General features: G+C 36.5%; 1 protein-coding gene across 4 annotated transcripts in view; it reads left to right on the top strand.

Annotated features, from left to right (window-relative positions):
- Ncc69 (sodium chloride cotransporter 69) overlaps positions 1–13,890 on the top strand; it is a 309,232-nt gene that overhangs the window by 228,585 nt on the left and 66,757 nt on the right. For all 4 annotated transcript variants that reach the window (XM_075308676.1, XM_075308675.1, XM_075308673.1 and 1 more), the window contains exon 13: positions 7,574–8,068. In XM_075308676.1, coding sequence (XP_075164791.1) covers positions 7,574–8,068 — 495 coding nt within the window. The remainder of the gene's footprint in view (positions 1–7,573; positions 8,069–13,890) is intronic.

Raw genomic sequence — 13,890 nt, 5'->3', positions numbered from 1 at the left:
AATCTGAACCGATTTCAATAAAATTTGGCACACTCGACTATAGTACTAATTGTACTCCTAGTGCAAAATTTCAACCAAATTGGGCCAAAACTCTGGCTTCTGGGGCGACATAAGTCCATATCGGGCGAAAAATATATATGGAAGCTATATCTAAATCTGAACCGATTTCAATCAAATTTGGCACACATGACTATACTACCAATTTTACTCCTTGTGCAAAATTTCAAGCTAATCGGGATAAAACTCTGGCTTCTGGGTCCATATAAGTGCATATCGGGCGAAAGATATATATGGGAGCTATATCTAAATCTGAATCGATTTCTTCCAAAATCAATAGGGTTCTATTCTGACCCAAATTAGGAACATATGCCAAATTTGAAGGCGATTGGACTTAAATTGCGACCTAGACTTTGATCACAAAAATGTGTTCACAGACAGACGGACAGACGGACATGGTTATATCGACTCAGGGACCCACCCTGAGCATTACTGCCAAAGACACCATGTGTCTATCTCGTCTTCTTCTGGGTGTTACAAACATATGCACTAACTTATAATACCCTGTTCCACAGTGTGGCGCAGGGTATAAATAGGACAATTTATTTTAAAGTTGATTTTTACTTTAAACATAGTCGTGGAATTTGGAAATTTAACTTTTCGTTAAAATGATTTTAAAGGACATGAATCGAAGAATCTGAAAAGAAAACAAAAAATTTGAACTTTTTTTCCTAGAATCAAGTAAGCTTAAATGTAAAAGAGAATTCTGTCCTAAAAGTGACCTTAATCATAAAATCCTATAGTTTCTAGCACTTTTTCCTTCTTATACCTTATTATTCCAAATGGCCACTTTAAGTGCCTCAAAGTATGCAACGAAGACTGTCAATTTCAAGAAGAGATTTTTTCTTTTGAAAATGTTTATGACTTGATGATAACTGTGCCACCTTTCATTGTGAGCGACACTTTTTAGACAGGCCTATTTACTCCTCCTTCTATCTCGTTTCTTTCTTGGGGTTACATGTAGTAGTGAGTGTTTGCTCTTGCGAGGCCTCTAAGAGAGGCAAATTTCATCCGATCCGGCTGAAATTTGGTACATGGTGTTAGTATATGGTCTCTAACAACCATGCAAAAATTGGTCCACATAGGTCCATAATTATATATAGCCCCCATATAAACCGATCCCCCGATTTGGCTTGCGAGGCCTCTAAGAGAAGCAAATTTCATCCGATCCGGCTGAAATTTGGTACATGGTGTTAGTATATGGTCTATAACAACCATACAAAAATTGGTCCACATCGGTCCATAATTATATATAGCCCCCATATAAACCGATCCCCCGATTTGGCTTGCGAGGCCTCTAAGAGAAGCAAATTTCATCCGATCCGGCTGAAATTTGGTACATGGTGTTAGTATATGGTCTCTAACAACCATGCATTGGTCCACATCGGTCCATAATTATATATAGTCCCCATATAAACCGATCACCAGATTTGACCTCCGGAGCCTCTTGGAAGACCAAAATTCATCTGATTCAGTTGAAATTTGGTACGTGGTGTTAATATATGACCTCAAACTCCCATGTAAAAATTGGTCGGTATCGGCCCATAATTATATATAGGCCCCATATAAACCGGTCCCCAGATTTGACCTCCAGAACCCCTTGGAAGAGCAAAATTCTTCCCATTCGGTTGAAATTTGGTACGTGATGTTAGTATATGGTATCCAACACCCATGCAGGAATTGGTTCCTATCAGCCCATAATTATATATAGCTCCCATATAAACCGATCCCCAGATTTGACTTCCGGTGCCTTTTGGAGAAGCAAAATTCATCCGATCTGCTTGAAATTTGGTACGTGGTGATCGTATATAATATTTAACAACTATGCCAATAGTGGTACATATCAGTCCATAATCATATATAGCCCCATATAAACCGATCCTGAGATTTGGTTTTGGAGCCTCTTGGAGGAGCAAATTTCATCCGAGTGAGTTGAAATTTGGTACATTGTGCTAGTATATGGTCGTTAACAACCATGCCTAACTGGGTCCATATCGGTCTATATTTATATATATCCCTCAGATAAATCGATTTCCAATCACACAAAAATTGGTCCATATCAAGTTCATAATTGTATATAGTGACCCCCATATAAGTGACCCCAATATTTCAATTCTGGCTCTCTGCGCACCGTGCAAAAAGTCCATATCGATTCGTAGTTATTTGTAGACTTAACTATACATAACTTTTTTGTCTAATATATACCACCTATGGACTAACTCACAATTTAAAAAACGATGTTAAGAAGTTTTAAGATACCACAACCCGAGTAATTCGATTGTGGATGACAGTCTTTCGTAGAAGTTTCTACGCAATCCATGGTGGAGGGTACATAAGATTCGGCCTGGCCGAACTTACGGCCGTATACACTTGTTTCTTTATAGAGCTTTACATTTTGGATGATAGTGTATGGGGGTTGCGTTTTATATTTCGGAATCGGCGAACTGTAGTATTGCAATCTGCCAAGCTCTGTTCTAAAGCTTTACATTTTTGAGGTTAGACGTACTCAGAACGTTTCGACATACACCCTCAAAAAATCGCTTTTCTAACATATACCCCAAACACATTTTGCTTCAAGCATATATATTTTCTGGATTGGTGCAAACAAAATATTGTTTGTATTGTTAATACATATTATGTTTCACCATAGGGCATACACTGGTATGTTCTTTGTGTGGATATATTTTTAAGGCGCCAATTGGTTACTTCCATTATTTTACTTGCAGCATACTCTCTAGGTCTCTCTTTCTAAACACATATATGTTTATAGACTATTTCCAAATTAATATACGTTTGCAACTAAGCATATTTTATTTACAAACATTTTATGTCCCAAACATAATATGTTCTAACATATTAATATATATGTCCCAAACATGTTATGCTAGCTTATGAACATTATATGCTTGCACAAAAAAATTTAGATTCAAACATATAATTTTTACACCCAAACATATGAAAAACAGTCTTTTTCGTCCGTGTACGAACGCTCTTTGCGTTGTTAAAAGTGACTTAAAAGTTCTGGCCCAAAAAAATGGAGTTAAGTGAACATTTTCGTATGATAATTTTTTACAACTTTCGACGTGGAGTAACTCATTTGCAGTGCATCCATGTCCAGTTTTATTAATGATATGATGAATTCAACCGAGGTCGTAGTTCACTCCAAAACGAATTTCGTGAAGGATGTCTAAAATCAGCTGATTTTTCGGAAACCGTTGCACAATCGTAAAATTCATAATTTCCACAAAATAACATGGTTGCGACAAACATGTTACATGTTCCCCGTCCAAAAGTAAAATTTTGTTTGAGGTGATCATTACTACTCTAGATGCATTTTAGATGCGATAAATAGTTTGACCTTCATCTGGCGACCAAACAGAAAGTGTTCGGACATATGAACGGGCGGACAGCTGGGTCCACATATATAGATTTAGTGGTGGTATATTTGCTGCAAATGATTTATATCTTGGGCATAGTGTGGTTTACCCGAGATTTCAACTATATTTATATAATTTTGCACACGGAGTACGTTTAATAGTATCGGTAAGTGTGCCAAATTTGATTGAAATCGGTTCAGATTTAGATATATCTCCCATATATATATTTCGCCCGATTTACACTTATATGCCCACGGGGGCCAAAGTTATACTCCCATTTACGTGAAAATTTGCAGAATTATTATTCTAACTTTGCATGTCAAATTTAGTCAAAATCGGTTCAGATTATATATATCTCCCATATATAGGTACACCAGAGTTGGGGAAATATGGTGAACTGTTTCATATTTTAGACCAATTTTCAATGGGATTTTCGCCCAATTGACTGGATAGTTTCCACAGAGAATATATTTAATATGATATTTAAGTGTGTCAAGTTTGATCTAATTTGATTCAGATTTAGATAAAGCCTCCACATATTTGTTTTTCCGGTTTATACAAATATGGCCAAAATTCCCACACTTTACACAAAATTCTGTGATGATTTCCCCATATCTCATATCCTACACACTGTAATGCCAGAATTTCCACAGAACGGTTGAGTTTTAAATAAGCCTCCAAGTCGCCCGACTTGACCAAATAATATATCACAACCCACACTTGACCGCATATCTTGGCGAAATCTAACAAATATCCTTGTAAAATCGCCACTGATGAGTAGCAAAAAATGTAAATATTACTAAAATTGTCCTATATCTCGAATACATATATATCTCCTGATAAATCATAAATGCTCTTTTTTACAATTGCCTTAAAATTTCTCTCATTTCATATTTCCCATATCTTTATCCCTGTGCCACACTGTGGAATAGGGTATTATAAATTAGTGCATATGTTTGTAACACTCAGAAGGAGACGAGATAGACACATGGTGTCTTTGGCAATAATGCTCAGGGTGGGTCCCTGAGTCGATATAACCATGTCCGCCTGTCCGTCCGTCCGTCTGTCTGTGAACACATTTTTGTGATCAAAGTCTAGGTGGCAATTTAAGTCCAATCACCTTCAAATTGGGCGCATGTTCCTAATTTGGGTCAGAATAGAACCCTATTGATTTTGGAAGAAATCGGTTCAGATTCAGATATAGCTCCCATATATATCTTTCGCCCGATATGCACTAATATGGACCCAGCAGCCAGAGTTTTATACTGATTTGCTTGAAATTTTGTACAAACATAACACTTAGTCGTATAGTCAAGTGTGCAAAATTTGATTGAAATAGGTTCAGATTTAGATATAGCTCCCATATATATCTTTCGCCCGATATGGACTTATATGGCCCCAGAAGCCAGATTTTTGGCCGAATTTGGTTGAAAATTTGCACTAGGAGTGCAATTAGTAGTATAGTCAAGTGTGCCTGATGATGTGTGACTGAAATCGGATCAGATTTAGATATAGCTCCCATATATATCTTTCGCCCGATATGGACTAATATGGTCCTAAAAGCCAGAGTTTTGGCCCAATTTGGTTGAAATTATGCACAGGGAGTAGATTTAGCGTTGTAGCTATGCGTGCCAAATTTGATTGAAATCGGTTCAGATTTAGATATAGCTTCCATACATATTTGTCGCCCGATATGGACTTATATAGCCCCAGAAGCCAGAGTTTTGGCCCAATTTGGTTAAAATTTTGCACTAGGAGTACAATTAGTAATATAGTCATGTGTGCCAAATTTGATTGAAATCGGTTCAGATTTAGATATAGCTCCCATATATATGTTTTTCTGATTTCGACAAAAATGGTCAAAATACCAACATTTTCCTTGTTAAATCGCCACTGCTTAGTCGAAAAGTTGTCAAAATGACTCTAATTTTCCTAAACTTCTAATACATATATATCGAGCGATAAATCATAAATAAACTTTTGCGAAGTTTCCTTAAAATTGCTTCAGATTTAAATGTTTCCCATATTTATACCCTTCACCACTACTGTGGTACAGGGTATAATAAGTTTGTGCATTTGTATGTAACGCCAAGAAGGAGTAATCATAGACCAACCTTTTAGTGTACGGATCGGCTTAGAATTAAATTCTGAGTCGATTTAGCGATGTCCGTCTGTCTGTCTGTCTGTCCGTCTGTCCGTCTGTCTGTCTGTTGATGTATTTTTGTGTGCAAAGTACAGCTCGCAGTTTTAGTCCGATTGTCCTAAAATTTGGTATAGGGTCCTGTTTCGGCTCAAAGACGATCCCTATTGATTTTGGAAAAAATCGGTTCAGATTTAGATATAGCTGCCATATATATTTTTCACCGATCTGGTCATAATTGGCGTGTATATCAACCGATCTTCCTCAAATTCCGTACATCCGAATATTTTATGAGTCTCGAAAAACTTGCAAAATATCAGCCAAATCGGTTCAGATTTAGATATAGCTCCCATATATAGCTTTCGCCCGATTTACACTCAAATGACCACAGAGGCCAATTTTTTACTCCGAGTTAGTTGAAATTTCGCACAGGGAGTAGATTTAGCATTGTTACTATGCGTGCTCAATTTGGTTGAAATCGGTTCAGATTTATATATAGCTCCCATATATAGCTTTCGCCCGATTTACACTCATATGACCACAGAGGCCAATTTTTTACTCCGATTTAGTTGAAATTTTGCACAGGGAGTAGAATTAGCATTGTTGCTATGCGTGCCAAATTTGGTTGAAATCGGTTCAGATTTAGATATAGCTCCCATATATATGTTTTTCTGATTTCGACAAAAATGGTCAAAATACCAACATTTTCCTTGTAAAATCGCCACTGTTTAGTCGAAAAGTTGTACAAATGACTCTAATTTTCCTAACCTTTTAACACATATATGTCGAGCGAAAAAATCATAAATAAACTTTTTCGAAGTTTCCTTAAAATTGCTTCAGATTTAAACGTTTCCCATATTTTTTTACTAACATGGTGTTCCACCCTAGTGCATTAGCCGACTTAAATTTTGAGTATATAGATTTTGTAGAAGTCTATGAAATTCTGTCCAGATCGATGATATTTAAATGTATGTATTTGGGACAAACCTTTATGGATCGCCCCCAACACATTTGACGGATGTGATATGGTATCGAAAATTTTGATCTACAAAGTGGTGCAGGGTATAATATAGTCGGCCCCGCCCGACTTTAGACTTTCCTTACTTGTTTTTTACTAACATTGTGTTTCATCCCATGGTGTTAGCCGATTTAAATTTTAATTCTAGAGTTTTTGTAGAAGTACAAAAAATTGTCTCCATTAAAAGTATTTGTATTTGGAAATGCAAACCTTTATATTGCTCCCAGCAAATTTGAAGTAATTGAGATGGTAACACAAATGTTTGTCTGTATAGTGCTGAAGGGTATAAAATAGTCGGCTCCGCCCGACTTTAGACTTTACTTACTTGTTTTTAACTAACACGATTAGAATAAATAAAATTTCATTGAGTTGAAGGAAATTCCTTAATAAAAAAATAAAAATAAACCAAAACAAACTACATATTTTGCAATGAACATACATATTTAATTTAATAATGGACATTTTTTCTGCATAGATTTGTTTTAGATGATTTTAAATCCAATAATTTACTACAACATGAATAATACAAATACTTGTTGGAAATTGGAGAAAATTGTTTAAAAACTTGTTATATTTGGAACAAGTTTGAGATAAAAATTGGCAAAAATTGTTCTTCAGTGCTATATGAATTTTAGAATTTTGTATTTATTAAAATTGTATACTCGTACTTCATTTGATTTTGTTTTCAGTTCATTTAAAATACACAAAAACTAATGAAAATAATTATCATATATTTGGCAAAAAAAAAAAACCTAACACCAACTATTGTTCTTAAACAAAAATAGAGTGAAACCGTCTATATAAAATATTGTTGACCTTTTTCTGAGGTTAAGGATATCCCCAGTTTCCTATGGCAGTTCATAAATTGATCCACATATGTTAAAAAATGTATATGTATACCTCTGAAAGAATTATAATACATCATGAAATATCATTTAATTTTTATTATTTCATTCCGGTTTTCCCTTTTTTGTTTTGCAGTACTACAACATGTGGCTGAGTCTTGTGGGTGCTATCCTTTGTGTTGCTGTTATGTTCTTAATATCCTGGGCCACTGCCTTGATCACATTTGCCGTGGTATTGGCCTTGTACTTAATTGTGGCTTATCGCAAGCCAGACGTTAATTGGGGTTCAACCACCCAGGCCCAAACCTACAAGAATGCCCTGATATCTGTGCAACAGTTGAACAATGTCGAAGAACATGTCAAGAATTATCGTCCTCAAATCCTGGTATTGTCTGGTTTGCCCAATACACGTCCTGTATTGGTAGACTTTGCCTACATGCTCACCAAGAACTTGTCGCTGATGGTCTGTGGTCACGTATTACGAGGCACTGGTACTGGCAGTAATTCACAACGCTATCGCAACTATTTGCAAGAACGTGCCACCTCTTGGTTCCGTCGTCATCGTGTTAAAGGTTTCTATTCCCTGGTGGATGGTGAAGATTTTGAATCTGGTTCACGAGCATTGATGCAGGTTGGTATTCTAACTTAGTGCTTAAGTTCTCAACTAAGTAATAGTGGTAGTGTGACCAATTAACCTCCTTTCAAAGATGAATTAAGGACCACCAAAACGAAGGATATGCTAGGAAGGGGGAGAGGTGGGGTTTCCACTGCTTAGAGATAAGAATTTGCTATGAATACGTGTAGTTTTCCTTTGCTTGGAGGAAATGTTGTGTTGGTTTATTTATACCATCATTTAATCCTTGGCAGAGGTCGTCATCCACTATTGTGGTTTAGTGGAGAAAATTTTGCAAGTTCATGGTTTTTATGACCATCTGTGAATGACTTAAAGCCATGAAATGAATTTTGCCCCCTTAAGATTTGGAAGCACAAAACGAATTTATCTACATCCGGAATATTTGATTTTACTTTAATGGTTATGTGCCATGAACACGAGCATTACTATGTAAAAAGACAATCGCCACTTCCCCTTAAAGTTTACACAGAAACCGTTTAGAAATCGAAAGAGAGAAAATTTTATGGTTTGATGCACTAAAATAGTAAAGAAAAAAAAGGAAGCTTCATGAAAATGGTAATAACTGAAATTTTTTATTCAGACTTTATTTTATCAACGAAAATGTCATTTTTATGTGGCTTCACAAAAGTTTCAGATAATGCCGTCAAATCATAGACTTGGCTATCAACTTTTAGACCCTAAAAAACTCATAGGGTCTAAGAGATGATAGCCTGCTTGGGAACTTTATTTTATAACTTTTTCTTATGACCATTACATCCATCCAAAAATGTAAACTATTTTATGATGAATATACAGAGAGTGACATGACATATAACACAGGAAAAAAGTTGAATCAATCATTCTTCCATCAGTTTGTCAATTAAAATTTTAAATGAATCAAAAATCAAGTGCAAACATATAATGTTCATAAACTAATATAATATGTTTGGACCAAATATTTTAATATGGTAGAATATATTATGTTTCGGACATTACATTTTCTTAAATATAATATCTATGGATGCAAACATATATATTTCGTATAAACATATATATGTTTGCAAACGTTAGAGAGAGAGAGAGAGAGCGTAGAAGAAAGGATAAAGAAATGATAAAGATATGCAAATTTAATTACAACATAAGTGTAGGTTGCCGAGTATTCGTTATAAACATACGTTCTTTTTTGTATTCTAACACAATTATACTGTGGCACCCATTTTCCACACTTTTTGATCTTTCGCATAACTTCTAAACGGTCAGAAATTGTTTTTTGTGCAACATTTAACGTTGTTATTTAATGGTGATTTCGATTGGTAAAAAATATGTTGTATATTTTACACCTTACCCCCATAAATCGAAAATTTTTGTTCGATTGGAAAATTCAGTGCATCCTACCCAAAATGTGTACGTTCGATTGACGGGGTGTTACCCATTTTACACCGTAGCTGGTCTGCGGTGCAGATGGTTACACTTTCAATCAGATGATGAAGATGCTTTTATTCTTCGACCTAAATAATAGCGTGGTTAAAAATGCAAAAGAAAGTGCGTGACGCGTGTATTGTGGTTGCTTTTCAATTTCTTCAACACAATGTACCAAGAAAAAGCATATCAGTTGTTTAGTGCCGCGACAACAAAATTCGATATTAAATATTTTTAATATAATAGCAAATTTCTTTGCCAACACCATTGTAGATGCGCTATTGGAGAGTCGTTCTTCTGACGACGATGAAGAAGTTACAACATCATTGCTTGGACGAAATGAGCAACGGCGAGTTAAAAACTTTGTTGAGGATGTAATTAATTTGTACTCTGAAGTAAAGAGTGATTTGTTAAGAGCTTGATAACTTTTTTTTTAAAAAAAACGCATAAAATTTGCAAAATCTCATCGGTTCTTTATTTGAAACGTTAGATTGGTCCATGACATTTACTTTTTGAAGATAATTTCATTTAAATGTTGAACGCGGCTGCGTCTTAGGTGGTCCATTCGGAAAGTCCAATTTTGGGCAACTTTTTCGAGCATTTCGGCCGGAATAGCCCGAATTTCTTCGGAAATGTTGTCTTCCAAAGCTGGAATAGTTGCTGGCTTATTTCTGTAGACTTTAGACTTGACGTAGCCCCACAAAAAATAGTCTAAAGGCGTCAAATCGCATGATCTTGGTGGCCAACTTACCGGTCCATTTCTTGAGATGAATTGTTCTCCGAAGTTTTCCCTCAAAATGGCCATAGAATCGCGAGCTGTGTGGCATGTAGCGCCATCTTGTTGAAACCACATGTCAACCAAGTTCAGTTCTTCCATTTTTGGCAACAAAAAGTTTGTTAGCATCGAACGATAGCGATCGCCATTCACCGTAACGTTGCGTCCAACAGCATCTTTGAAAAAATACGGTCCAATGATTCCACCAGCGTACAAACCACACCAAACAGTGCATTTTTCGGGATGCATGGGCAGTTCTTGAACGGCTTCTGGTTGCTCTTCACTCCAAATGCGGCAATTTTGCTTATTTACGTAGCCATTCAACCAGAAATGAGCCTCATCGCTGAACAAAATTTGTCGATAAAAAAGCGGATTTTCTGCCAACTTTTCTAGGGCCCATTCACTGAAAATTCGACGTTGTGGCTCGTTAGTAAGTCTATTCATGATGAAATGTCAAAGCATACTGAGCATCTTTCTCTTTGACACCATGTCTGAAATCCCACGTGATCTGTCAAATACTAATGCATGAAAATCCTAACCTCAAAAGAATCACCCTTTACAAGTAGGACTTGTAAAGGGTGATACGGTCAAGGGAAAACGCGTGTAAATCGGTGAAATCGTTTATTTAAAATTTCAAATTAATTTTCTTATTCGAGTTCAATTAGTATAAAATTCAGGAAAAATATTCAGTTAGGCTTTCGCTTTTCCAAATCCAAATTGCCGGGCCTCACGCTTGACACCTGTCATCAGATTTTTTTTATTCAAACACTCTTTCACGTAAATTTCTTGGTTGACAGTCCCGAAAGCTATGAAAATGCTGCTTTTCAAGCCACAGGTACAGATGGCTTGCCAAACCAGATATTTCTTTGCGAACTTTGACAGTTTTATGTGCTTGAAAATATCTGCTACCTTTCCCCTTCCTTTTGCCGTATAAAACTCCTGTCCCGGAAGCTGCTTGTAGTCGGCTTTGACGTAGGTTTCGTCGTCCATTACCACGCAGTCAAACTTCGTCAGCATCGTCGTGTACAGCCTCCGGGATCGCGCTTTGGCCGTCATATTTTGTTTATCATCGCGATTTGGAGTCACTACCTTCTTGTAAGTCGATAGTCCGGCTCGTTTTTTGGCTCGATTCACGGTTGTAGCTCGGATTTTCGCGATGCGCGAGCAAAATTTTGATACGCTGCTCTTCTTGCTTGGACGGCATTTTGACAACTGAAGAGTGAATTCCAAAATCAAAATAGGAGCAACATTCTACACACACATCTTCAAAATGAGGGGTGTGCAGGTTTTTTAAATGCAAAATTGAAAGAAATACGTCAAGTTTATATTGACCAAATTTTGACCGTATCACCCTTTAGCATCATCGTTATCCATTATAAAATAGTTGGAGGTTATCTTTTCTTTAATGTTTAATTCATATAATAGTTGTAAAAATAATAGAAATATTTCCGCCAAATTTCTTTTGTTTTGATTTTATATCAGTGTTGCACATTTTTTTCCGTTTTCAAACGCAAACGGTGCACTGTGGGATCGCTTCATACATTTTTGTGCAAAAAATAGAAGGAGTAGTCCGAGATCAGTGAAAGTTGGCACCGAGCATTATATTGACTAAATTAAGAAAAAAAAATGGAATTTCATCAAAATCGGCCACGCCCACGGCCCATACAATGGATTAGTCGCATAAAATTTTTCCTACCCGGTCAAAAGTGTTCAAATTTGGTACATACAGTTTCTAGAATTAAGAAAAGATGCGTATAGAGAAATACTATATTTTTATACCCTCCACCATAGGATGGGGGGTATATTAACTTTGTCATTCCGTTTGTAACACATCGAAATATTGCTCTAAGACCCCATAAAGTATATATATTCTGGGTCGTGGTGAAATTCTGAGTCGATCTGAGCATGTCCGTCCGTCTGTTGAAATCACGCTAACTTCCGAACGAAACAAGCTATCGACTTGAAACTTGACACAAGTAGTTGTTATTGATGTAGGTCAGATGGTATTGCAAATGGGTCATATCGGTCCACTTTCACGTATAGCCCCCATATAAACGGACCCCAAAATTTGGCTTGCTAGGCCTCTAATAGAAGCAAATTTCATCCGATCCGGCTGAAATTTGGTACATGGTGTTAGTATATGGTCTCTAACAACCATGCAAAAATTGGTCCACATCGGCCTATAATTATATATAGCCCCCATATAAAGCGATCACCTGATTTGACCTCCGGAGCCTCTTGGAAGACCAAAATTCATTTGATTCAGTTGAAATTTGGTACGTGGTGTTAATATATGGCCTCAAACTCCCATGCAGGAATTGGTTCCTATCAGTCCATAATTATATATAGCTCCCATATAAACCGATACCCAGATTTGACCTCCGGTGCCTTTTGGAGAAGCAAAATTCATCCGATCTGCTTGAAATTTGGTACGTGGTGGTAGTATATGATATTAAACAACCATGCCAAAAGTGGTCGCTAGCAGTCCATAATCATACATAGCCAAATATAAACCGATCCCGAGATTTGGTTTTGGAGCCTCTTGGAGGAGCAAATTTCATCCGAGTGAGTTGATATTTGGTACATTGTGCTAGTATATGGTCGTTAACAACCATGCCTAACTAGGTCCATATCGGTCTATAGTTATATATGGCCCTTAGATAAATCCATCCCCAATCGCACAAAAATTGGTCCATATCAAGTTCATAATTGTATATAGCCCCCATATAAGTGACCCCCATATTTCAATTCTGGCTCTCTACGTACAAAAAGTCCATATCGATTCGTAATTATTTGTAGACTTAACTATACATAACTTTTTTGTCTAATATATACCATGTTTGGACTAAATCACAATTTAGAAAATGATGTTAAAAAGTTTTAAGATACCACAACCCAAGTAATTTGATTGTGAACGACAGTCTTTCGTAGAAATTTCTACGCAATACATGGTGGAGGGTACATAAGATTCGGCCTGGCCGAAGTTACGGCCGTATATACTTGTTACTTTTTGGTTCTGATTAAAATTCCATGTGTGGCGGAATTTCCGAGAGATGAGAAGGCGGTTGTGACTTCTTTTTCCCAAGTTATTCCATGATAATTCAATGATACTCCAAAAATCTTCCGGCTTTTTAACGCCAACGGTATTTTGTGGTAATGGTATAATGACATTGATGTAAAGTGATATAGGCTGTCCTATTCCACACAATTACCTTATGAGGCAATCTGTAGATTTCCGTACAACTAACTTTTTGCGGGTTGGGCGAAATTCTGTAGAATTGTGAAGGAACTTGTTCATATACATTGACAATTTCACTAGCAGAAGTCACAAATAGTGGCGGTTTTGTAATAAAGTAATTAATACTTATTGCCACCAATTGACGTACTGAAAAAAAACTACTTGCGATCATCTAAAAATAATCTACGCCACAAAAAGAAGGTAATCGTTAAATTTGTGCAAAAATTATGGTTTTTTATGGCAAAACAACGTGAATAAATTTAGACTAGTACACTATAGTACTACTGATGGCCAATGGTAAGGCAAGTATGGGTCATGCTGCATCACTAATGTGCATTTGTTTTTGGTCAACCTTTTCGCTACCACCATACTGATTTCGTTTGGCTCTCTTTGACTTGTGCTTATTCC

This window comes from Haematobia irritans, chromosome 4 (genome assembly GCF_050003625.1).
Source record: "Haematobia irritans isolate KBUSLIRL chromosome 4, ASM5000362v1, whole genome shotgun sequence".
NCBI lineage: Eukaryota > Metazoa > Arthropoda > Insecta > Diptera > Muscidae > Haematobia > Haematobia irritans.
This window is presented reverse-complemented; position numbering and strand designations above follow the sequence as displayed.